The following is a 27,780-nucleotide window of genomic DNA, read 5'->3' as shown; positions in this document are numbered from 1 at the left end:
TGATTGACTAGAAAGAATGACACTTCAAGTTTTATTTTGTTAAGACATCACGAACAAACTTAAAGATGGCAGACATAGCGGCATCTGTACAAAAACACCTCCCGATCCAAGGTTCATAAGAAAACTAGTGTCATGCAATGTGTTTACAATGTGTCTACAATAACTGAACAATCAGGATGAACCACTTTTTGAATGTGTTTCCCCCACACTGCAAACATTTGACAAGACAAACAAAACAAAAACCGTCACTGAACATTAAACATAAATGAAAACGAATTAGAGGAGTAACAATAGCAGAAACGAGAACACGGGGTCTCCATTTACAACTGCTGGGGGGCCTCAGGGTCACAAATGGTATTTAACTGAAAGGCACAAACAACGTCCCAGCTAACAGGCAATTTTCTTCTCTACAAATAAAAGAGGAGGTCATCCAGCTCCATGTTGGGCTCCCTGTGGATGCTTTGGCCCACGAGGAAGGCCAACTTGTGGGCATACTGGCAAGGGGCAGGGACTGTGATGATCCCCTAAAAATCATTACGTCACTTAGAAATCCCAAAGAAAACAAATTGTGTGGCATACATTTATGATGGAATCGATGTGTCAGGACGGTTGAGGTAGGACTGCTAAACTGCACCATCATATTTAAGGGAAATATTCTAAATGTTTTCCAGTACTATATCATGTCAATTGCAATTCTTATACCTTTGGGATGGTGTGTAAAATGGAATTCAGAATTATTAATCATTCATAATCATCACACCTTTAGAAAATGATTTTCCCCCCCGCTTGCTGTCGACTGAAAATGACGTGCTCAAGGCTCCGATAATGAGCAAACATGGCTCATCTGTTTTCTAGTGAAGACAGCGTGTTTTTTTTTTTTTTTCTTTTCCTGAAAATGAAGTTTAGGACTCTTCAACAATGTCAAATATACCAGACGGAAAACTGTGTCGTCCACTCAAAAAGCCTTTTGGTACAGTGGTAATGTCCTTATGCATTTTCCAGCAGTGGTTTCCAATGACTTTTGCAAAAATGTTCACTCAATTACACCTCAAGTGTTATGTATTAGTATTCCAGAATGCTTCTATTAAGGTTCCAAATATGGAGTGGCGGATCTGCATTTGTTCATTACAGGGACGCCTCTATCTTAGTGCAGTAGTAGTTACCCTTGTTGGAGGTGGTGAATTCAACCAGTTTCATTGAGTGATTTTTTTCCCCTTCAAATTCAGGACATTTTTTGACGTCATGACAGTGCATCCGACATAGTAAGGAAGCCAATAAGAAGCGGATCGGGATCTTTTTACCTAAAATGTACATTTGGGGAATTTTTAACTGTTTAAATCACACTAAATGTAAGTTGTAATTTTAATGTCAATCGATTTTTTGGTAAACCACTACTATTCATTACTCTAGCAAGCAGGTTTAACAGCCCTCCCTTGGTCTGCATAAAAACCCCTCTCACCGAGGGAGGGCATACGTTAGAACGCCGGTGAACATAGGTCAGGGTTTGCTCAAGGCCACAGACCTTTGCCCATACAATTGTTGTCGCAGGGCTATTTTTCAAATGTTCAAAATTTAAGTGCAACAAGAAAACACCTTTGATGTCAATGTGGATTTGGTACCCTTCAAGCATACACTAGCAAACATACACGTGTCCTAGGATATCATCCAATATAATTGGGGTATTCGTTTGATGCGAGGGAGGAGACTAAAAATGAAGTTTCGAGAATACGGTGACTAACCTGCCAGTTGTAGTACATGTGGCACATCTTATAGGTGAGCCGCTGCATGTGATCAGGCTTCAGTCCACTGGTGTCATACACAACATTGTAGTGGGTAGGGGAGACACTTCCACTGTTGACTGCCTGGCTCACAATGTAGAAGTCATACCTAGCAAAAAAAAAAATATAAAAAAAAAAAGAGGCTCAATGTTATTCTTGTTCAAAAAAATAAAAAAACATGGGTAGGGTCTTTGAAAACGACTTGCGTACCACTCTGGACGTGTGACCTCAGTGTCGACGACTGTCCCTGGAGGCGGGTTGAGAATCTTCCCACTGCTGTGCTGAAAGAGCCTGCAGTTGATGCGCTTTTTCACCACCACCACACTCAGTTTGGGCCTGATCAAACGGAAAGGAAGTTTGGAATAGTTGACAAGTGCCGCGTTCACTCAAAGGCCACTCACGTGTAATCTTCGCCCATGGACTTGATCGAGTCGACCATCTGGGCCACCTCATGATCGACCACGTTGTGAAGCTGGCCGTCCCCGACTCCATCGCGGTACACGATGATGCGAGACGGAAAGCATTTGTTGAATTTGTAGTATTCTTTAAGCGCACCTGCAAATCAAGTTTTGTTGATAGCAACACTCAATTCTTTAGGATTTAGCATCAAGTGCGTGGATTTTTTTACTTGCCGGCAAATGCAATCTTGAGTTCATCCATTATTTCCTGACCTCTGCTATGCAGTTTGACCTTTGAGAACCATCTAGAGAAAAACAGATTTTACAATTAGAGCATGTTCATAGCTATGCATCGTTTTGTTTCTATTCACAAACCTGCTCATGTTCTGATTGAGGCTAGCCACCAGAGCGCCAATTGATCTTTTCCCAGCAGAAGAGTCGTGGTAGCAATCGATACCCACAATCATCAGCTGCTTCAGCTGCACACAACGGATGTTGCAGCAACAATGTTGGTTTTGTCTTTATTTCAGGGGTTGAACAACATTTTTCTTTTTTAAAAAGTGTAATGGTGCTTTAATGGTCCCACCAAAATTAACTGAATGAATCTTGGATCCATGCAGGTTTCAGGTCTCTTTGGGCATGAATCATTTAAGACATCCACCTTTAACCTTTTTTTTTCCCCACCACCCTTCTTTTGAGCAGGCTGTGGGTTTTAAAATTTTACCATATTTTTTTTAATTGCCTCTTGTTTTGTGCTGGATGCAGGGTACCGGTTCGACAATGGAGGTCGTGTTGAGACAGACCTCCCAAAATGTTATTGTTGGTTAAGTGACCAGGTCCGGTGGAGCTCTGATGTAGCGTAGCTACAGTTGCGTTCAAAATAATAGCAGTCCCTCAACAGTCCGAAGATAAATCACCATTTTTGTTAGCCTCTAACACAAGTACATTTCTGGACGGTTAAGTCAAAGTAATGGATAAAACAGGCAAATCTACAAAGAAATGCACTCACGGACATGTAAGACTTGCAACTGGAAGTTGGAATGGCTAGCTTGCTCTTGGGGCATGAGGGGCAGAAGGCAAGCAGACGGAATCGGGGAACTTAGGGGGAACGGGCGAAAGCATGGACAGGCAGGTTCGACGGCTCTTCTCGCCGACGGAGCGGCGGGGACAAACTGGGTCGGGGACAGCCAGGGTCGTGACAAGAGCAGACAAGAATGGTCAGTAGGTAGGCAAGTGGCCGGAGACAGGCAGGATTGCGACACGAGCGGACAAGAATGGTCAGTATGTAGGCAAGTGGCTGGAGACAAGCAGGATTGCGACACGAGCAGACAAGAATAGTCAGCAGGAGAGAGTGCTCAGTGACAGGCAGGGGCGAGTTATGAGCAGACAAGAATGGTCGGCAGGCAGCCGAGCGGTCATGGACAGGCAGGATTGTGGTCTAACTGCTTGATGAGAAAATAAGGTGGCTGGATAGGCAGGCTGGGACATCAACTTTGGGAGGATCAAAAAAAGATCTAAACTTGCCGTGAGTACAGTTACATTCAGACAACATCTATGTTAAGCCAATCTACGAGCAAGAAGAACCTGCAAAGTCCCATTGTAAAAAACAAAACAACAACTAGGAGCTGAAGTCGTTACAAGTTATCAAAGAACACACTGCCATGCCTGAAAAATGTTGTAATTTGTGGACTGATTACAGTAAGATTGTTCTTTATCAGATTGTAATGGAAAATAAGTATTAGTGTAACATTTTCTTGTTTTATCACCACCTGGCTTTGGTTTTTACAAAGGCCCTTTCACCTAACATACATGGAACTCTAGGCACCCTTGACAGCACTGACATATTGTTGTACGTGGGTTTTTCCTCCTTTTCATGTTTTCATTACATCTACCGTGGGGTAAGTTTTTTATCTTGTCGGCATTCATTTCCGTGTGATTGTATAAGAACCTTCATTTTTACTTATCCGGGCACACTCCTTTGCAGACCACTTAGGTGTTCTATAAACTTGTGTATTTGAGACTTCAAATCAAAGAAACCCTTAAGGACAATTTGCTTTTCCAGACTATTTCATTCATCTTACCAGTCCTAAGAAATTCCACAAGATCGAAGGGTGCACATCCGTTTTGTCATAATTCCGTGCAAACACAGAATTCAAGTTACAGTACAAAGCAAAGGCAGTTATGCATTATGCTACATTCAAAAAGAATGCGAAATATCGCGTCGCTACGCTCATTTGTTGGGCTTTCGTTCGATGGGTGTTAACTTCTGGCATTTAGCTTGGTCACACATTCGCGCAAGGCGTGAAAGATTAGCTTGCTTGCAGTGCACTTCACAGTGGATCCAGAAAGGAGAGCCCCTTCACTTTTGTGGGATGTAGCAGAGCCAATGTTTTCTCCTCCTTTATTCATTTTTGCATTGCGTGTCCCTCGCTTTGCAGCAATACAAAATATAAAGTGGCCTATACTGTTCTAAACACTGTACCGTCAATGCTGCACCATCGCTATCTCGGCACAGTAACTACAATTCAAAGAAAGGAAGTAAAGGCTGCAAGCCAGGTGAGTGCTCTTGAGAGTGCTCCGTTTTTGTATTGAAAGCTCAGCTGGCCGTGTTGATTAGCTACAGGTGACCGCAAACCTGCCGCCATGATTCATTCCTGCCCCGCGTGTGACGTTGAACGTTCCCGAAGCTGATTGGCAGTCTTGATGCGACCAGCGACCAGTTATTTTTTTCTAGACTTGGGACGGCAGAGCGAATTTCGAGATATCTCGTGCCGCGATCGATTTCGGGTTGCTCGCAACACGTCTTCATTGCCCGATGCTCCATCACGCCCTGTCGCACAAACTACATTGACTGCAATACAAAACTGTGCGTTTGGTGTGTACGCAGCATTAAGGATGTGCCCACCCCCCAAAAAAGGACTGAAATCACATTCGGGGTTCTCATTAACGACAATTTAAATTAATATAAAACGTCATGCCACGTATTTCATTCCTCTGTCACCAACTGCAGTGTTGCCAGCATGGACCTCGTGATTATGTAAGCTTTCCCCTATCACGGGTCCCAATTACGCTGAGAAATATTTCTGCCGCTTTCATCCAAAATATATCAGACAGGAATAACGTTCCGTATTATCTTCTTCCGCTTTCCCTTGCACCTGACTATCCTAAAATACAAAACAATGTAAGCAAACTAATTAATTCATAAAACGCATTACTCACTTAAATTTAAATGAACGAAAATACTGCCTCTGCTATACTAAATAGGTTACAATTGTAACTGATAACGCTCCCGATATGCTCGAAGATGAACCAACTGGCACTCCTTTCGTGCTTTGAAAAAGTTTATTTCCATGCAATGTTCTTGCTTTGAAATTAAAAGTACAGTCGGCCCCCGGTTTACGAACACCCTCTTTTACGAACATTTCGACTTACAAACGTGGACCCCACTTACACACAAACCTTTCATCTTACGAACAATCCGACATGCCGGCCGTTGTATTCGTTCATATATTTTCGTTTTGCTACGTCATCAAAATTAGTAGTTGATGCTTGTCACGGCACCGTTGAACGCTATTGCTCTTACAATGTCACAGTCACTGTCTCAGTCACGGTGTCAGTCACGGAGTCAGTCACGGAGATGCCGATATGCTATTGGTCGATTAAGGTCACAGTCTCTGTCTCACTCACGGAGATGCTATTGGCCGGCGTCACGTCAATCACAGAAATGCAGATATGCTATTGGCCGAACGCCTTTATCTAGCTTGATGGCACAGCTGGTCGGGATGGAAGGAAGGAGAGAAAATGAGTAAAAAACGGAAGGAAGGAATGTTGTGAAGACTTTGCAAACTTTATCTGTTAGACATGGCTTCTAAAATTGCAAGTGGCTGTAAAGGAAGAAGTAAGAGGAAGATGACAATAGAAATGAAGCAGGAGATAACAAAAAAAAAATACGAAGGAGGCGCACGCATGGCTCGTGAGTATGGCCGTAACCAACCGCTCGGCAATCTTCTAAGGGCAAGACTTTCCTTGCCGGGGGACGGACTTCGATCGACAACAAAATTGAGAAGCTTCTTCTATTATGGATTAAAGAGAAGGAAATCGCTGGTGATAAGTTCTAGTTTGAGAAAAGTTCCCGTTTAAGAAAATAAATCAATAAATTCTGCGGGTTGGTCTCTGCTCCCCTCCGCTTCCACCCAGCTCAAGTCATGTCGCCCCAAAGGAAAATGTCATTTTTCCTTTGTATATTTATGTTATTTAATTTAACTGTACAGTAGATTATGTTACTCATTTTTAATATGTGTATAAAGTCGTGATGTTTTTACCTAAGGTTTTTGCACGCGTTGCACGCATCCACGAATTAACATAGGTTTGGATTGCCCGTCATACGAGCAGTTCGAGTTACGAGCGTAGCCGCTGAACGGATTAAGTTCGTAACACGGGGGCCCCACTGTACAGTGTATGATTTACTTGTATTCATTAAAGTACAATATGTTGAAGAAATGTTGACATTTCCACCTTTTTAAAGATTGCTGTATTTTGAACACGACTGTACAATTTCTAGTATCTTCAAATGATTTTTTTATGCTGAGACACATTGAAGACATTAACCACGACTGGTGTGGATCTGGTCATAAGTCTCTAGAAGGACGTTTTGATCTCAGGGTGAATCTAAAGCATGAGTCAATGATCAAGCTGTAGTTGATGTGAAGGTCTGGTTTGCTGGGCTTATTTTCAGAAACACCCAATATTTGATTGAACATTTTTTGATCCCAAATGAGGATGTAATTAAAGATTGGGTGCAACATTTGACAAATGGAATAAACGTTTGATTAAACTGACTTAATGCCTTTACTAAGCTGTGAACATTGTTTTTCAGCAATTTTGTTTCAACCAAACATTTCAAAAGCTGTAAATCAAAGCACCTTGTTTTGAAAGCGGATGAAATATATATATTCAACTGATACACGAGTGATAAGACTTTGTTGGGGGCTGTATCCAGCAAAAATGAGGGGGAGAACACTGAAGTTGCTCTGTATCAGAATGAAACATTCTAGAGGAAACCTTAATATTTGGCTTCGCGTTTGATTTTCAGATGAAGTGGAAAACTTGTAAGGAATTAAATTCTACAGAGGCGGCTTAACTAAGCAGAGAAACAGGACCAACCCTGTATATATTTCATGCACATCTTGTGGCAGGTAGGCCTGGGACTTACGGGTATCTCCACGCTCCAAAGCTCTCCTCCAATTTTGCAGGCCATCTGAAGCACAATCTTGGTCGCAATAGTCATGAGGGCTTGAGGTCGGCTGATAGTGCGGACCAGAACACACTGGCTGGGAGTGGGGCAATCCACACAGAGGTATTTCTTAACATTGTCGTATTTGTCCTTCCTGTTGCTGGAGAGGACCACCACCACCTGTGAAACAGCATATGACATTTCCACTTGCTTTATTTTGCATTTCAGTGTTTCTGGACACATTTACCCTGTCGACAGCAAACAAGCCATGAATTAAATGTCAGTCATGCACAGTAACAACATTTTGACCCTAACCATATTTGTCTCAGCTGTGACGTTGTGCTGCAGCGCTCTGAGCAAAGACTCCTGATGATCTTCATACTCGATCCTAACGATAAAAAAATAAAATAATAAAAGAACAGAACATAAACAAAACAAGTGTGAAGCTTTAAATAAGATGAGTCATTCCAGACTTTAAATGGCCCTCACAGGACAGCTTTTTTTAAGGAGATCTGAAGAGGAGCAGCAACTTTATACAGAGTTTCCAAGAGGCCTTGAGCTTCTCTGCTGCTCCGTCGGGTGTAAAGAAGCAGCCAGTTTTGCAGTGGAGGACAATAACTCACAGGCAACCCACGCATCTCTTTGGCCCACTCAGCTGTCCTGGTGTTGTAACCATACTAAGGACAAAGTGTCAACATTAATTTAATCTTAACGGAATGACTACATGCAGCCCTTAAGTATTTATACCGATCTTGATCCTTGGAGAATCCTCTCTGGTGGAAGGACTCTGCCCGTCAGGTTCAGGAGCTGCTTGTCAAAGTGGAGTCCCCACTTGTGCAACTCTCCTTGTACTTCAGGATTGCTGTGAAGTCATGTAAACGAATGAACATTTTTCTGAGGCTTCCTACATCAGATAAGTTTGAACTTTTTATATCATGAGCCCTTTCTGCTCGTTGAGGGCAGAATACAGGTACATCTGGATTTTACGGATAGATGCTTGTCTTTAGGACTGTGTGGACATGGACTGGTTGTGATTGCGATACATACACTGTTATCATTTGAACGTTCACACGGCAACATTCAGATTAGCCAGCAGTGATTTTGTTCAAGCACAAATAAACTGTCTCAGTTGGTCAGGCTGCTACAAATTATTTTTCTTGTCGTTGACAACAAGTCATCACAATTACTTGATTTTTCAGATCATAAATAAATCATGGCCTATCACACCAGTAAGTGGCCGCTCTTACCAGCAAGACTGTTTTTTTAAATGTATGTACAAATTAGCAGATGTGGACAGATCGTCGGCACTGACTGATTGTCCATCGATTTGCCACTGACAATTGTCTGTTTTGCAGACAGACAAGAGGCAGGTTCGCTGAAAAAAAACTATGGAATAAGAATGTTGGACAGGGTGTATTGCGTATTATTGTACAGACCTAATGTAAAAAGTATGTTAAGGATTAAAGGGAAAGCGTGAAAGACTTTGACCCTTTTTCATTAAAAAGGAAGAAATAAAATGATCGTAAATTTCAAAAACTTGAATGTGTTCTTAATGACCACCAGTATGTTTTAAATATATTCATAAGTCTAGTTATCCTTAAATTATATTGTTTGTTATAGCTAAAGACAATGGTAAATTCAGCACCTGCAGCACTACCTGCTGTCCGTAAATCTGTAAATAAAAAAACTGTAAAAACTGTAAATATTATAACTATTCCTTTAAGAGTTGAGATGTGTGTGATTTTGCTTTTTAAATATCATTTTTATATATACATATATACATATATACATACATATATATATATATATATATATACATATACATATATATATATATATATATATATATATATATATATATATATATATATATATATAAAAAGGTCTTACACAGTCAAGTAGAAACAAAAAGTTTTCGTTTGTACTCAATCTTGTTTGAGCAAGTATTTTTTTTTTTTTTCTCATTTTCTTTATGCCCGCGGAAGCCCGGGGTAACTAATCATTGTTGACATATTTGCCTAAGCTTTGTAGGTTTTGCGCTATTATGCACTGAAACCAATGGTGAATTGTACAGTGATCCCTTGTTTTTTGCGGTTAATGGGGACTGGGTTTCCCGCGAAAAGTGAAACCCGTGAAGCGGCGCCCTGACTTTTCAAAAAAAAGAAAAAAAAAAAAGTATATATATTTTTACGTGAAAAGTCTTCATGCTATACATATTTAAGACAAATATTACTGCAGTACACATATTTACTTAAATCGTCCATGATTAAACCTTATACAAGGAACAGTAAGTGAGCAGTTTTCCCTTTCCTTTGAAGTCTCGCGCAGTGGCCCGGATGTTGAATTAAAGTCAAATCTGTACATGATCAAACATGATAACAATGGGAGAGTTTACACTTGAAAAACCATTTTATTTCAAAAGAAATTTAGCGAAGAGATTTGCAGCAGTCTGGTGAACGTCTGCTCCATTTTGTTTCTGCCTCGACAGTGCGTGTGCCTACTGCCTCATGTGTGTGCGTTTGATGACTAACCCCCTGTGGGTGTAAAAGCGGGAGTGGATTACAACTCCACAGGGACGTGCTATGTAAGTCATTAAACGCACCCCAGTAAATGTTGTCAACCCCAGTAAATGTTGTCAACAGGCAGAGGAACAAAGATAACGTTCATCAGTCTCTTGGAAATCTCTTCCCTAGATTTCTTTTATAATAAAATGGTAATTCAAGTGTAAACTCTCCAGCGTTATCATGTTTGATCATGTACAAATGGTAAATGGACTCACATATATAGCGCTTTTCTTCCGAGGGTACTCAAAGCGCTTTACACTAACTAGTCATTTACCTACTGATGACGCAGCATCAGGAGCAATTCGAGGTTCAGTGTCTTGCTCAAGGACACTTTGACATGGTCTCGATGGCCAAGCATCGAACCCAGACCCCCCTCCTAAAAATCTGTGAAAGACCAAGGGCGCGAAAATCGAAGCGCAAAGTAGTGAGGGATCACTATTTGCTACCGCTTAGCCTCAAATAGTGCATGTACATTGCGCATGTACAGTGTTTCTCTGCTACACTGTAGTGTATGTGCTGCATTCACGGAACACCGGTGCACTGCAACTCTAAATATTCCACCCTGCGTCTTTAAATATGCAGAAAATAATATGCATTACAGGTGAAACTAGGTAGCATTCAGTGATTTCTGTAACAAAATCTCGACAGTCTAAAGTGTTCTACATGACAGCGCTACATTATTGTATGCAAATGGAAAACATACTAAAGCAGAACAGCTCAACTGTCTTTGAAACTTGTAACCACAAGAGCTTTACAACTGGACGCAATGATGAACACTTACTTGTTTATGGTACCGGAAAATCTGAGAAGGCGTCCCACCCTTTGTTCTGGGAGCAGTTTTGTGTGCGTACTGAGGTCCTTCATGATGGTGAAGTCTGCTCTCATCTTATCAGTCAGTCCTAGACAAACAATTTTAGTTCCTAATTGTGACAAATACTATTTGCGATCTCTCGTGTTTTACCAGATGAATTGCATTGATAGACATATTACAAATTATCAAACATTCAGAGTTGGATTTGCAATTATAGGCCAATAAAGGATAGTCACACCAGCAACGTCCTCTTGTCTGCTTGTTTGGGCTATAGGGGACTTAAGTTTTGCTTAATTTTATATTCACGCTGTACTTTTTGCAAGTCAACTATATTCTGTCAGGAGATCTACAGATCTACTGGACAGACATAACTAGAGCAGAGCACAGAGTATAGACCCGAAAATATAAGAATGCAGGTAGTGCTATGTGCTAAATAATTTTACTGTTCAAAAAGTTGCTATATATTTTTATATTTTATTTTATAAATATTTTACAATCCCTTTTAGAATTTTGAAAACAACATTCACACATTTGTGCAATAATCTGAAGGAGACATGCCGAGATGAGAAACATATTGATGACTAGCATAGCTAAACAGAAGAAAACAGATCAGGTATCAACTTAAGTATAACATTCACTCTGGGCTCATTTTTCCTCACAATGCCTACAGTGGCTTGTTTAGTCCAAAAAGGATTATTTTGTGTCCAACAGTCAGTTCACAAGAGTCTGTTTGGAAGCAGCTTGAGATATAAAACAGTGTTGAAAACAAACCCTGGTCCATTCAAGTTGACCAAACAGTGCAAGTCCACAAAGTCAAAGAGCCCCTATAGTATGGGACGAATATTATATTGAGTACCTGTAAGGTAGCACAGCTCTGGGATCAGCAAAGCTGGTCCAGCAGGAGTTTGACCTTGAGCAACCCTCTTCACGTTGCTTACCAGGAGAACTTGACTGGAATCAGTAATTTCCAGACCATATTGCTATAAACAATTCAGAAACATTAAAGTCAAATTAGATAATAGTAAAATAAAAAAATAAAAAATTACACACATACTTCCCTCTTAAGATTTTTAATAAACAGTCATACTACTGTACTTTGGAATGTGTTAAGACTTGAGCCAATCTGTCTTCATGATCGAGACTTTTTTGTTTTAATGATGGGTAACGGATTTACTTCAGAGTTAAGGTTATTAATCAGATAAAACAGAGAATGCGTTATTGGTGATTGCTATTTAACTACTTAACAGGAGCCACAGAGCGCAGAATAGATCCAGATCAAGCCATGCACTCGTGAACGCGGCGCCGCAATCCTTTTGATTTTCCCCTCGGCATGCATTATATCGTTTTGACCAGCTATTTCGTTACGGAGCACAAAGAAGTTACGAATAAACGAAAGTCGGGGAAATTTAAACGACAAACGTGCAATGGTATGAGTGAGGAGCCAAGCGCGGGTGAAGGCGTGGCGCCGCTGACTTTTTAATTTTTTCCTCTGCGTGCATTATATATTTTTGACCCGCTATTTCGATATGGAGCACAAAGAAGTTATGAACAGACGAAAGTCAGGGAAATTCAAACGACAAACATGAGTGTGGGGCCACACACTCTTAAGTCCTCAAAAAAAAAAAAAAAATTGTGTTGGGCCAGCAAATCAAGCTTTAATACCAAGTCGTTTTGAACTGGATTTTTTAGGCATAAACTATAGTTATGCAGTCAGCAGATGATTTGATCCATTTACATATAAGGCTCACCGGATAAGGCGCACAGTCAGCTTATTTTTTTTATTTTTATTTATTTTTTTTTAAATCAGGCTTTTGGGTGTGCCTTATAGTGCGGAAAATATGATAATAATTTGAAGAAATTCACCCAAGACATGGGATAAACTTGGCACACAAGTCAACACAGCTAAATTACTTGCTGTGTGCAAACCAGGGAAAAATAAACCTTCTTAGAACCAAGTACAGTGGGCCCCCGGGTTACGAACTTAATCCGTTCAGCGGCTACGCTCGTATTTCGAATTGCTCGTATAGCGGGCAATCCAAACCCATGTTAATTCGTGAATGCGTGCAACGCGCGCAGAAGCCTTAGGTAAAATCATCACGCTGTGTACATATATTAATATTAAGTGACATAGTCTACTGGACAGTTGCATTAAATAATATTTACAAAGGAAAAATGACTTTTACCTTTGTTAAGATTGTGACTTGTGCTGAGATAAGCAGAAATGAGCAGAGATGAATGCTCGAAGTCAAAACGGTAAATCAGAAATGCTATTGGTCTTACAGTGTCAAAGTAACTTTTTCAGTCAGGGTTTTCTCTACTTCCTTCCATCCCAACCAGCTGTGCCATCAAGCTAAAGGCGTTCGGCCAATAGCATATCGGCACTTCTGTGATTGACGTGTGACGCCGGCCAATAGCATCTCCGTGAGTGAGACCCGGTGACCTTAATCGACCAATAGCATATTGGCGTCTCCTTGACTGACTGATAATTATTCGGACTTTTTTTTTTAAACGGTTGGAATGTATTAACATCTTATTGATTAAAACACATTTAAACCTGTGACGATTTTTTTGTCCTGCAATCGGCACACTTAATTTCATGTCAGCTGTTTTTCCCGATGTGAATTGAGCTGGGTGGAGGCGGAGGGGAGGTTGAGTGTGTTGTATTTACTAGGCACCACATTTAAAGCTTGTTCGAGCGTCAGTTCACCCTTGGTTACAACTCACAGAATTGCAACAATGGCGCTGTTCCAAAGCATGTCGGGAGGTCGCCGACTAACATGACATGCAGTTTTGTCAAGCAACCATTATATGGCACTGTGATACCACCCGTAAAAGGGTGCAGAGATTAACCTTTTGAGTTGATACGGCAACGCACATAGGCTATTGGTCTTACAGTGTTACAGTAACTCTTTCAGTCATGGTGCAAATCACGGAGATACTAAAACATCATCCTCTTATTTCTTCCTTTACCGCTGCTAGTAATTTTAGAAGCTATGTCTAACAGATAAAGTTTGCAAAGTCTTCAAAACATTCCGTTTTTCACTCATTTTGTCTACTTCCTTCCATCCTGTCCCATCAAGCTAGATAAAGGCGTTCGGCAGATAGCATATCGGCATTTCTGTGATTGACGTGTGACGCCGGCCAATAGCATCTCCGTGAGTGAGACCGGGTGACCTTAATCGACCAATAGCATATTGGCGTCTCCTTGACTGACTGATAATTATTCACACTTTTTTTTTTAAACGGTTGGAATGTATTGACAATTAATTAAAAAAAAACACACATTTAAACCAATGACAATTCTTTGTCTTGCAATCGGCACATTTAATTTCATGTCAGCTGTTTTTCCCTTTAGCTGTACAAACACTACACTTAAATGGTAATATATATTTAGACACCGTGAGTGAGACAGTCAGTGTGAGATTGTAAGACCAATAGCGTTCACGTTACCGCCATAAGTATCTGTTAATGATTGTAGATGACGCAACTGCTGAATATGTTGACGCAGTTAGGCGAGAACATTTCTACATACTCATTGGCTGGTTTGTCGGGATGCTCGTAAGACGAGAGGTTTGCTCGTAAGCGGAGGACAAAATTCTCCCTGATCCACGCTCGTAAGGCGAATTGTTCGCAAATCAGGGTGCTCGTAAGCCGGGGGCTGACTGTACATTATTTACTTTTAGGCAAATTTTAATCAATTAGCAGGCAAAGTCATTTTCGGTCATTTCAAACCAAATTCATTCAAATTTTTTGCCAATCAGATTTTTCAAAATGGGTCTCAATTGACAGAAGGGAAACAATGCCCCATCGCTATTCAAATTTGACATTGTGCAGGACAAAAAAACTAAGTACTCCACATTCCAACATGAAAAAAAAAACCTAAGCCAGGGACGCTGTAACACGGGGGTCCACTATGTGTGCGTGTGCAGTTAATGGAGACCGGAATTTTTTTTTGCAAGAACTAAAATTCACGAAATACCCCCCACTTTATGGACGTTGGGCAAAGTATGAAACGTTAGGTAAAAATCTCCATCAAGCACAAACGTATGAACTGTTAAACTAAATCATTTCCAAAACATTATTTCAGGTGCAGCCCACGTGGCCCGGTACCAGTTGATCCACGGACCGGTACTGGGCCGCGGACCAGTGGTTGGGAACCACTGGTATAGAGGATTAACAGTCTCTTTTGGGTCACAAACTATTTTTCTTTTTCAACACATTGCGAGGTGTTTTCAGTGAAGCTCCAAATGCCAACTCACGCAACACTGAGCGTGCGCTATCCCTCCCTTCCTCCCCCCGCCCATTTTTTTACATTTAAATACACAGACAGTAATACCTCGTTTTTCGCAGTTAATGGGGGCTGGAACTCACTAAGTAGCATCCCCCCCCAAACGAATTTTTCATGCATAAGTATAGTTGGTATATATACATGGTGGACCGTCAGGGCCAGCAAGGCCCTCTCTGCTGGTCTGATATAACCGGACACTATATGAACTTATTCTCCATATTCCGTTCTTTTCATGTCATATTATATCCATTTGGTTACAATCCTTCAAGTGCTGAAGTTTTATATTGGAGTTTTTAGCCAATTAAAATTCAGTTAACTTCTGTTGCCAGGCTGTATGAAATCTGCCTGCCTACCTTAGCGCAAGGGCATCCACTTCAAAAGTTGCAGGCCATTTTTGCCGTGTGCAAAGACAGATAGAAGCGGGCCCATATTTTAAATAGACCGCTGCAATAGCCAATCGAGTCATAAGATCACCTTCAAGAGGTCTCACGTTGAACGCGACGTGATTGAATGCTCACTGCAGGAAGGCAGTGCTATCCTCAACAACCAAGTTAGCTTGGCTGATCCGTATTAATGGCATAGCATAGCTATTAGCTAACCTGTCCACGAAAGAGAAGGTGTTTGGCCGCCACTTCCAATCAATGAACAATGAGCTGTACCCCTTGCTTGCGGCTTCTGAGGGGCACTGCAAATTGTTCCGCTGGGAATGTCTTTTGTTTGAAAAGAATTGATTTGGTGTTTGGAACTACACAGGATTGGCAAACTTCAATTGTTTAACCAAGGCAGCACATGACACCAAAGCATGACTGGACACATGCGCTACGGTGCTTTTAAAAACTTTTGGGGACACCCGAGTGGATATACAGTATTGTACATCTCATGTAGAGAGACCATTTGAGACACCACTGCACTATCCAAATCAGGGGTGTCAAACTCATTTAAGATTGCGAGCGCATGGAGGAAGATCTATTCCAATAAAATCATGGTATACGTTTATGTAACTTTAAAACAATTTTCATGCTATTGAATCTCACTGCAAATACCCCCAACAGCTCGGGGAACACAAGGAATGATGTTAGCGAACTCTGCATGAACTAAAGACAGACTTGTGATGCCTAGCTAGCTAGGACTTCATGTACTCCATTCCTCGCTGCTGTGAGCAATTCAAAATAATATTTTTAACACGTCACTTAACTTAAAGACTTCTTGCAGTGATTTTGTATTCTGCCGATCCCCTTTTGTGCCCACGCATTATGCGTGAATAAATTACCTTATTGCAGTAATTAGTCATGTCGGCATTGTTCATGTGAAATGAACACAGTAGGATTACTATACTATACTATTACTATATAAGTTATATGCGGCATGTACGCAGTGAATTTGTTTTTACTGGTGAATTTTATACCTAAACACTGCAAGTCAGTACTGTTTTTTAGCATTTGCTGTGGGGACATCTGTGGTGACATTGCCTGGTTATAAAGGAACTCTCCAAAGTAATATGTGAGAAATCAATGTATGAAATGAACAGCATCGGATCGATTATATTTAGAGGTTTTCCCCAGAAGCAGGTTGTGAAAACGATCAAATTGTCATCTACTTGATCATTACCTCACAATTAGCCTCACCAGTACCAGTATTTTAGTAAGCAAATATGTTTTTCCTTGATTGATATTTTGTTTCCGCAAGATCAAAACAAAATGGAAGAAGTTAATAATGTTAGTAGTTCAAGTTTGTTCGAATAAAACAGTAGATGGACAATGATTAATATTCTGACATAAAAAACAAAAAAAAAAATGATGCAGTTATGAAAAGTTATGCATCACGAACGCGGGGACGAAGGCAAAATGGAGCACTGATATGAATAAGTGCTATGAAAGCATTGAGAGCATCGGTGGGTACGCGCTGCTCAGTTTGATGATTCCATGTGTTTATAATGGCATAAAAGTTCAAATTTTATGGCATCAACAGTGTGTGAAACTTTTTTTTTTTTCAGTTTCAGCCAAGAATGTATATTTTGGTGCATCCCTGAAGTGGCTGATAAGTTTTCATTCACATAGTTTATATACAGCGACTAACATTTTTGTAGTAGTCCTTGAAGGAGATGTCTGTGTCTCCCCTCGTGAATGTGTTGAAGGGTGTTTGATTCCAAGCAATATCATCAATCCTATAGGTTTTGTTGTTGTATCTGACAAACAACAGATGTGTAGAAAAAAAATGGTTAGGAACAAAGAAAACTATGTAATTTGATTATCAATTCAGTCAGCTGATCTCTGTTACTTGGGATACTGATACGCTCTTACTTGGTGAGAACAATGAGTCCAATAAGCTCCTTGGTGCAGATATCGGTGAAAGAATGTGGTCCACACCTCTGCTTCAGATTCACCATGAAGTCAAGAACAGTTTCACTACGCAGCACTTTGTGGCTCACGTCTGTGCACAGCATGATGGATGACTCATACTGCAAGATGGCGGTAGCATAGCCTGGCCAAATAGTAAGTCTGTGGGGGTGGAATAGAATAGTTTTATTCTGATCTAATTAACCTCCATTTTGACAATGCAGAATGTGTTTTTATATGAGAAGCCAATGCTTGCAAAACAAGTTAAATATAAATACTTCTGCAAATTTCTATATAATGTTTTAAAAGCAAATAGTAAATATAAAAGTAAATATACCTGTGCTGTGGGATGTTGAGTGGATCTTTGGCATTGTAATAATTGCGTCCAATCTGTTGCATGCCAAGAATTCTCAAAACCCTTCAAAAGAAAAACAAAAACAAAAAAACCTAAAAAAGATGCATGGTAACAGATCACTATTGAGCATTATTAGGACAAAAATGTCAGATCCATCATTTAGATAAACAAAAGTGGACCAATAAGTGCCACCCTTAACCACACCAACATCTTATCGGGTTATTGTATCGAAGAGCGTTAATCCTCAGGTGAATGTAATTATAGATAAAGTTGGAGTAAATGGACACACCTTGACAAGTAGCACTGAACAGCTTTGCATGAGTGTTAACATGCTCATCTGCAAGGACTTAGCTTTAGTTAAAAAGAATGCCCTGGATGACAACGTGAAAATGAAGCATTACAAGAAGACCAAAATGTTCAAATTGAAAAAAACTAAAGTTCAACTTTGGAGTGGGTCTGGAGTGGAGTGGCCTCTCAAACGATGACAATTGAGGAACATTCATCCATGCTATTTAAAGTAGCAATATCTCCCTAGTCCATAGCAAATTAACTTGGGGAAAAAGATTTGTGGTATGAAGAAACCAAAGTTGAATGCCACCAAGAAAAAAATAAAAACCTGATGCATGGTGGAAGCATAATGCCAAAGGGGATTAGCCACATAATAACTACCTGCAATTTCATTGTTTCCCTTATTTGATTTTTGGAATCAAGACACAGTGTACTGGTATTTTATATTGGGCTGATACCTGGCCTTATTTTAGGGTACTGGTGCTCTCAACAGTTATTAATACTGGCATCAGCCTTCTTGACGGCATTTTTACAAAAGGCATACTGTACATCTGACAGATGTCAGAAAAGACGTAATTTCTGTACATCTATGAAAAGAAATTAATGGTGCAAAGGATTGTGTTGCAGATGGTTCCGAGATTGGTTATTGAACAATGTGTGTGTTCACGTTAATGCTTTTCTATTCATATTGTACATTCGCAGACTGTGAAATACGCTGACACGCCAGGAACACCTTTAGTATGGGAGAATTTTGGCTGACCGCGGGGGAAAGCCGCACCAAGTATAAACAAAAAACGTGCCGGCGAGAGTCCACGCTTTTTCTTTCTGCACGGAGCGTTCACGTGGCAAGAATAAACCAAGCCTTAGCAGCAGCCTCAACTGAGAGAGTGGAATATAATGACGACGCTGAAATTCACTTTGTGGGCGCGCTCCCAAGATTTCAGATAAAAATCCTTTAGGCGGCAATGTTCCGCACACAGGTTTGCCTGACCAAAGCCTAGCTTCCTCACCCCCTAATATAACATACTAGCTGTCAAATGAGATCCATTTTGGAAAATCCATTTAGCAAAAATTGAAATAAACTGGGTTTGACATGACCAAAAATAACGTTTTGATTGCTAAGTCCGAACTCACTTTGAGTGAATCTAGTACTGTTGCACTGTTTTTTTTCCTTGTAAAAACGTTAAGGCTGTTGTAGGTGTTGTTAAAGGCCTGTTGTTGTAATATGTGCTTTGTTGTAAGCAGGCTTCATTTTTTTCATAGGTTTAAACTCAGTAAGTAAATCCGCTGTTTTGCCCTGTGTGCCAAGATTTTGCCATGTCTTGGATGCATTTGTTTGAATTATTTATATTATTTTATAATTATTGACCAATCATGATAAATAATCGTAATTAATATTTTTTTTGTCAATATTCACCAAATAATTGTGATTATTATTTTGGACATAATCGTGCAGCCCTAAGTGAAGGCACAATGTAGTTCTACTAGTGCATTTTCGCGACAGAGATGCGGATCCTAGCACACTCCTGTCCGCCTGTTGATCTCCTGCTCGATCCTGCCCCCACTCATGAACAAGAGATGGAAATACAATGATCCTTCACGCCTCTACCGTCGCACTCTGAGTGCATTGCAATCCCCGCTACTATAAGGAAGTTGGGCAAAAACCAGACAAACACGGCTGCACCACTGTGGCCAAGGGGTATAATACCCCAGAAAACCTAGCTCCCTGGATCATCGGGACATGAAAATTCTCTACCACAAAACGACGGCTCAAGGAGGGGGTTTCAAGTTCTAAAAGAGATAAGTAAAAGTTCCAATGGAAAGATTTTCTGAAATGGCTAACCACAATTCAAAAGGAAAATAGAAAGCCGACCTTCTGAAAATAATGTTGTAAAACTGCAGGCATACTGGTGATGTGGGAGGCAGTTCATTAGTTAGGACGACAGATATCTCCACATGTTCTCCATTCCTTGTCTTACTATGCAGCACAGTCACCTGAACAGAGAGCAGGTGTGTATGTGTGCAGAAAAAAGATGCATTTAACTATATCTAAGTTGTTATTTGCTCCTGTATGTTGTCAGTGCGGAATCCCATCCTACCTTATTATGAAGTCGATTTGGCAGAAACAGGATTGCTCCATCAAAGCAGTGAGCGGAGCCCAGCTCTTGCTCATGCTGTAACAGGAGCGCTGTTCTCAGGCGACGGGACTCCATTGGTGGGTTAAAGTCCACATGGTATTGGTACAGAACCCATTGAGGACGGGACACGATGCGAAAGAAGTTGGCAGACAACTGAACAGCAGAGCCACTTGTTCCTGAATACATCAATATGCACTCAGATCTTGGATATTTTATTAATACCAAATCAAACTACAGCACCCAATAGCTTCCATTTTAGAAAAAAAAGAAATACTCGAATAAAAGAATAGAATAGAATAAAAGAAACGTGTTTTTAACCTTGATATCCAAACTGCAATAACAAAATCAATGCGAAATGTGAAATATTTAGCCTTGGTCAGCTAGACTTGTAATTATGTATTCTGATTTAAACTTGAATGGTTATTTTTATTAAAATATAAATGTATATAATATTGTACAGCAGAACTCCTCTACAATTAAATTATTTTTGCAGCCAGAAACTTTCCACAACAGAAGACTTTTCACAATAGCAAATCTGTTAGAGATGAACATAAAAAAACATGTTGTGGGATCTACTATCTGACTTCAATCCAGCCTACATTGGAGGAAAAAAGAAAAAAAACAAGAAAATGCCAAATATGCCATTCATCTACCAATCTATCATTCATTTTCATACTTACATCATTTTCTTGCATAATGTCTTTTCAATGTAATGAATCAGTGCAAGGCAAATGCAGAGAAAAAACATTTTCTATTGTACAACAGGGGTTTTCTTCATTTTAGGGATAAGTAAGAAAAATGGAAAGGGCTTTGATGCTTGAAGATTTTCACAGTCTGGGGTATTTTTAAACATGCAGGTTTGTTTCAGTATAGAGGAGTTATACTATTTTATTTTTTTTTTAATTTTAAAATAATTAGGTAAATTAATGATCCATAAAGAGTAGGGATGACTAGTATCAAGCTATCAACCTGCCTATCTATTAGTAAATATACAGCATATTGGGCTGATACCTGGCCATATTTCAAGGTATCAGTACTCGTGATATTGTTTGATACCTTTTGTGGCATAAATGTCTGACAGAAGCTAATTGGGATGTAATTTCAGTACGTATATGTGAAGAAATTCGTAGTGCCACAGATCATCTTGCAAATAGTTCACGAATTGGCCGGCGAATTTGTTTTTCTGACGGTGGGATAATTATGAGCAAAGATATCACAGTGAAAGCAAAAATATCACAGTGACAGAGTTAGGCATGGGATGACATCAGATTTGATAAACTTGAGCAGAAATATCACAGTATTTCAATTACAGCTCTAAAATGTAGAATTGCAAATTCTTTTGGCTAAATAGTAATTTCTCTACATTAAAACGTGTTTTCAAACTAAATTTATAATACAGCATCAACAACTACATCAAACATTTACCATACTAAAAATGTTAAAATGTTCAAATAAATATGTAAAAACAAAAACCTTTAGTGACCAAAACGGAAGCCCATTAGTATTCTGCAGTTAAAACAACAATAAAATAGTGCAGTGAGCTATTAAAAGAATTACATACCAGACTTGGAAGCTTTGACATGTTCCATCGTCTGCCTGGTGTTAATACCAGCATCATGGAAATCTCTTCTTCGTCCACCTCTTTCACCTATCTTTACTTTATGAAATCCAGCTGAGATCTCCAAAGCAGCTACAGTACAAGATATGCAGTAAGAACCAGCAGCTGACAAGGTAAACAAAACCACAGTCACATTGTTTCAGCTGACTTTTTTTTCCAGCAACGGTGGCAGGCGTTCTGGGGAACCGTGGCAGTGTAAATGAATCACACGACCGCAGTTTAGCGCTCAATAATGGTTGCCGCATTATTGAGCGATTTTTGGAAGAAAATGAAATCATGATTTTTATATAAATATTGCACATTTCACACAATACAGTGATCCCTCCTACTTCGCGGTCTCAGTACTATGCGGTTTTTCCAGGAAAAATAAATATTTCAAAATAAAAAAAATGTAAAAAATGTAAAAAATGTGCAAAAATGTACAAAAATTGAAAAAAGCAAAAAAGTACATTATGCAGTACTGTATTAATCAAAAAACGAAGTAATATTAGTTAATAACTATGTTAAGAATTCTTCAAGTGGTAAGAGTTTGTGACTTATCTTATTTTGAAATGCATGCTTTTAATTTAAAAGCATGCGTTGCATTTCCGTTTCCTGATTTACGTTCTCTGTGCATCATACAGCTCGTTACGGTGACGTGAATGACAATGTAAGCTCATATTTATAGTTTATTATCATTTATGTTATTAACGCACGCTACAGCCTATGTTTACTAAGCGATGAGTGCTTATTCTGTTTATGTGTTTGTTTGTGTAGAGGTTGCACTTTATAGTTAGTAGTTGTTAGTTGTTGCTAACCCGCTAAATGTCGGCTAAAAATACAGTAAATTCATAGATTAAGTGTTTATATGTTAGTTTACTGACTTTAAGATTGTTGTTGATTTATTATTCAACAGATACTACATGATACACCATCCATGAGCCAAAATAAATGTGAAGTTCAACGTGATGACTTACTCTTTCACCAGAGTCGTGGTACAGATAACCAGTCCTGAGAACAAATTCTCAAACTAAATCATATTAATTATTTAATGAATATACAATAATGTTAATGATGTTAATAAGGATAACGTGATGTTAAATAATAGGAGAAAGGAAAAAAAATACCCCCCCCAAAAAAAGCATTGTTTATGGTTACTGTGGCTATGTTGGGGCGTACATCGAAATCGAGGAACTGATACCCTACTTCGTGGAATTCAGACTTCGCAGGGGGTTGACAGCCCCCATTAACCGTGAAGTAGGGGGATCACTGTAGTCTATTTTAAAAAGCTTCAGTCCAACAAACACATTGTACACCCAAAACAGCATTAAAAATACTTAACTGACATGATACAGCAGACCCCCGGGTTACGACATGCCTGGCTTATGTTTTTTTCACGTTACAAAGTGGAATACTAATTTTTTTCATCCCCTCTACAAAATTTTAACGCTTTATGGCATTAACAATGCTTACAAAATTCAAACTTGCCGGTCAGCGTGCGGGCGTATGACTGCAAGTCGCACCACACTCATACGTCACTGCATATATCACTACATAAGACACTGAAATGCTGGTCTTCTATTGGTCAGCGTCACAGCGCCCCTAAGATGCTGATCTGCTCAGCGTCACTGTGTCACTAAAATGCCAATATGCTAAAGACTTTATCTCCTGTGAGTGCTTACCATATCGTAGTTATTGTGCATTTTAGTGCTTAATTCAAACATTAGTTGGCTAGACATAGTTCCTAAGATTGCTAATGATGTTTAAGAGGAGAAGTAAGAAGATGATTAGTATAGAAACGACGTTGGAGATAGGGTCAATCAATCAAGAAATACAGAGAAAGCCAGGTTAGGATAGGCTAGGCCAGGCCAGCGGTCCCCAACCTTTTTATCACCACGAACCGGTTAACGCTTTAGATCCCTCAGCTTGTTTCTTCACACAATGTCGGGAGTTTCAAAAATACTTTTGAGCCTGCTGCCATTTGCGAGCTCATCTTGTTCAGTAACTAAAAGGTAGAGAATCCAAACCTTGTCAGTTTGTGGGTAATTTTTGGATATGAAGCTCGACGTTCTTATCACAAGACGTCGTAATTTCAAGGAGGACTCCTGGTATTGCCTGTTGAAAGCTTTTATTCCCTTCTTTAGTAAGAATTCATGCGCTTTACTAGATGGTCGTGAAACATTTCAAAATGTCTTGTGCAGCCTGGCTTCGACAAAGCATTGTCAGTTTTTGAACTAAAAAGGTTAAGAAAATTGGCAGAGTTCAACACATGCTTGGCTTCCTAACTCGTCAAAGAGCATTTGGCAACAGAATCCATCACAGTTTCTCAAAGCCTGCCAATAAATAAATGTATGCCTTTTTAATGTAAAACGGTCTGAATCTTACTCATTGTACCTTTAAGGGAAGACGTACCTTCTTCAGAAAAAGGTGTAGGACCTGTCTTCTGCCTTCCTCGACCAACCAGTCCAGCTGTTTCTTTTGCTGCGACATCTAGTTCAGGTTCACGTACCTGGGTTTTGCAAGAGGGATGAGATTTAGAAGTTGACGATTTGGAGATTTAACATGACCAACATTTTCAGGCCAATCCCTGTGTTTAAATTTACCTGAAGACCGATCATCGATTTAATCACACACACACTTCTAGCATCCAGGTCTCACCTTTGTTCACTGCTGGTGTAATGCTTACATGCTCTGCATCTGCCTCAAATCACACGACTCTAAGTTCAGACGACAAGTTGGTCGTAACAGGGGGAGTATAAAATTCACTTCTGCTTTCCCTTTCCACCGCCAGGATTCAATTTTTTTTTCATGCTTTGACTTGTGGCTTTGCTTGTTTATTGTAAAATATGACACTAGTTGTTGTAGGTTGCATTTTCCTAAAATTGCAAAAAAATCTCTACTGTCACCTAGTGGCTTGTCATGCTGAATATGAAGATGCACTTATGCATTTGTGTGGAGAGACAATTTGCCTTACCAAAAGAAGCCGTATAGCAGACAAGGAGGGGAGAATAACGTGGATTTGGATACATAGACAAGACCTAACATGTTCTTTGAGTTTGGTTTTACAGGTGTGTTATTTTTCCATTGAGCCAAGAGAGCGAGATTTCATTCTTGCTAGCAGTCATGCTATAGTATAATGTACCTAGACAGACTTTTATAATTACAAGAAGTCTATTTATAGCTAAGTAAGTGAATTTTTATGGGTTGGCAACTCAGGAAAAGCCCACTCCTTTAGTAGTGTGACACCTTACACATTTGTGCAGTACTACATACTGACAGGATTGCACGGATTGGCTACGAATCAGAAGTGTCCCACACATTTTTGATTGACAGCGATCCCTTGTTTTTCAAGGTTAATGGGAACCGGAATCCCCCCATGATAAGTAAAACGCTAAGTGGCGCACCCACTTTTCACATTTTTTTTTCAACGGGAAAAGTCTTCATCCGATACATATTTAAGGCAAATATTACTGCAGTGCACATATTTACTTAAATCTTAAATGATTCAACCTTATACACAGTACAGTAAGTTAACAGATCCCTTTCCTTTGAAGTTTCGCACAGCTGCAGTCACATTAGCAGCGGCCTGGATGTTGAATCAAAGTCTAATCTATACCATTTGATTACATAAGAAATCTAGGTAAGAGACTTCCAACAGTCGGGTAAACGTCTGCTCCTCACTTTGCTTCTTCCTCGATAATGTGCATGCCTTTGCTGTGGGTGCATTTCATGACTGACACGGCACGACAATAAATACAGTCTTGCCATTTTAAATATTTTTCTTGAGACTTAAAACAAAATTGTATTTCAATTGTTTTCTTGTGACTGCAGATCTAAATCCTGTGTGTTCAAAGTTTTTCCAGTACAACTCCCCATTCTAAGACTATTAAGTGCCACTGCATGACTTCACATTTGTACGTAACAAAATAAAAATTGGGATAACATCACCATCATATAACTTCTTATAAAACATGATCAAAAATGAAATGGAAATTTTGTGACAAAATAATTTATATATACAAATTTGGTAAAGAACGCAAACCAACATTTCCACATATGACAACATATCTTTGGCGAACTACATGGTATTTGTGCAAGCATGTTTTACATTTTAAAACCCTCTACTTGAGTTTTGTGTAATAATGTGTGACACATTCTCTTGGATACAATCAGAAATCGCAAAATATGCAGACCCTTCTTGCTTCCTTGAATTATCTGGTAGGCTTTACCTGCGCAAAATCATTTCGCCACTACTCATCATTTCGTGCTACTAATGCTGCGCTATTGCTATCTTGGCACAGTAACTATGATTTAACAGCTGTTTAGCAAGGAGGAGACTATAGCGGGCAGGACTATAGCGGGCAGGATATTGGGCAATCACACTACAGGGGTTGCAAACATTGTCAACAAACTAACATTAAATTATTCTTTAATTTAGTCTTTAGTTTGTTTTAGTTAGTGAATTGCAAATATTTTTAAATGTTACAAGGACATTTTTTTCTTAATTGTTTCACACTCTTATCTGGAGTTATGTATTAGTATGTTGTTTATGGCAAAAAAAAAACCACACACCAACGGTGCAAATAGTCATTATAACACATACCTTAGCCATTACTGACATCTAGTGGTAGAAAGTTTGCAGCATTTTTTTAAAAACTGCATAGACGGGAGGCCATTTAATTGCTGGAGGACATTTTAAGTTCTACCCATCAAATTTTAAATAATATACATAGAAAATACTAAAACCTGCAGTTTGTGTACATTTTCGTGTCTTTAGGCTAAACATAAACAACTAAGAGAAAAAGAAGGTTGAAAACAGTTACATTTCTAAATAAGACTGGAGTACCTCATAATATGAAATTGTTCTCTTGTCCCACACTGTGTATGTAATAACCAAATTGAATCTCAATTGAAACAGTCCTAATGGATTATAAATAAATTTTTTGTAGAATTTCGTTGGTTTCATTGTTGTATTGACTGCAGATCTGCAAAATCTGAAAAATGTGGGTTAACTTCAAGAATTTAAAAGCCAAACTGCCCTACAACGATGAAATGAACTAACAATGGGAGTTCTATCAAAGACTATGCACTCACAGGTGTAAGATTTATAGTTTCGGGAAAAGAATTCAAATACACACAAGTTTGGTTCATAGTCACAAGGAAAATATTTAAAGCCACGCATTTTATGATTTGAAGACAAAAAACATGCTCATACCCACACAATGTAGACTGATACTCACGCAAATTGAAAACCAAATCGACAAGACCCCACAAATGTCAAATTGCATAACGACTCTGCACATTTGAATTACGCTTACCCCAGGTGCCACAGGATCCTGGCCACGTGCCCTGCCTCTGGATCTAGATCGAGCACGTCCTCGACTCGCCATTTTTCCCTCGTTCTTCTCCTGCTTTATTAATACTAATAAAAAAAATCTTCTCGTCAGCACAACAGTACACGGCAGAAGACAATCAATTAAATAGCAGAATCAGAGCAACAATCAAACGATATTCAGTCGAACATAAAAAAAAAAAAAAAATTCGAGGCTTCCAGGGATTAGTCATTCGTTAGGCCCCGGTGAGCACATGTCCATGATGGTAATCAACATGTGCTCACTATGCTAACTTTAGCTAATTAAAGCAAACGCCACCAGAAAAATAATAGAAACGTAATGGTATCTATTCAAATTGCTGTGTAATGACGATGACCGTTTTATTTGGCCACGCGATACATTTGAAATTTAATTTACGTCAATAGACAACGAGTTAAAATTGTTACATTTTGAGGTCAATAACTCCCTTAGGCGGAAATAGGTGAAGCATTTATGGTCAAAGTTATAAGTTACAGGGATTTTGATTCTATACTTACGCAAAAAGAATGAATTTTATGGACCAGCAGGAATTTACGTGTACGTCTCTCAAGTTTGTAAATCAAATTGACGCCTTTCCAAATTGGCCGTGTAAATTACAAAATCATTCCGCGTGCTGTATCAA

The 27,780-nt window shown here is 39.4% G+C and overlaps 1 protein-coding gene across 1 annotated transcript; it reads right to left on the bottom strand.

Annotated features, from left to right (window-relative positions):
• Window positions 1-17: 17 nt before the first annotated feature.
• piwil1 (piwi-like RNA-mediated gene silencing 1) lies at window positions 18-27,780 on the bottom strand. The gene is made up of 21 exons (XM_088414929.1): window positions 27,656-27,780; window positions 27,105-27,208; window positions 24,199-24,295; window positions 21,751-21,879; window positions 20,151-20,365; window positions 19,925-20,046; window positions 17,746-17,826; window positions 17,373-17,570; window positions 17,149-17,257; window positions 11,641-11,764; window positions 10,755-10,872; window positions 8,157-8,271; window positions 7,899-8,086; window positions 7,725-7,797; window positions 7,389-7,589; window positions 2,552-2,655; window positions 2,411-2,481; window positions 2,180-2,333; window positions 1,989-2,114; window positions 1,740-1,887; window positions 18-524 (listed from the first exon to the last, which is right to left on the bottom strand). The coding sequence occupies exons 2-21, from the start codon at window positions 27,174-27,176 to the stop codon at window positions 408-410; spliced, it is 2,562 nt and encodes an 853-aa protein (XP_088271055.1). The 5' UTR covers window positions 27,177-27,208; window positions 27,656-27,780; the 3' UTR covers window positions 18-407.

This window comes from Hippichthys cyanospilos, chromosome 1, assembly GCF_059441005.1.
Source record: "Hippichthys cyanospilos isolate Australia breed blue-spotted pipefish chromosome 1, RoL_Hcya_1.0, whole genome shotgun sequence".
NCBI lineage: Eukaryota > Metazoa > Chordata > Actinopteri > Syngnathiformes > Syngnathidae > Hippichthys > Hippichthys cyanospilos.
Note: the sequence above shows the minus strand (reverse complement) of the source record. Positions and strands in the feature narration are given on the sequence as shown.

Bases quoted from the DNA above. Each gene is read 5' to 3' on its own strand.
- piwil1 (XM_088414929.1), bottom strand. From the start codon at position 27,176: ATGGCGAGTCGAGGACGTGCTCGATCTAGATCCAGAGGCAGGGCACGT. The intron at 17,827-19,924 runs GTCGGCTTTCTA...TTTCTTTTGAAG, and splicing joins TACAACATTATTTTCAGAAG to GGTTTTGAGAATTCTTGGCA. The intron at 2,656-7,388 runs GTAAGTCCCAGG...CGTTGTGTGCAG, and splicing joins TTTGGAGCGTGGAGATACCC to CTGAAGCAGCTGATGATTGT.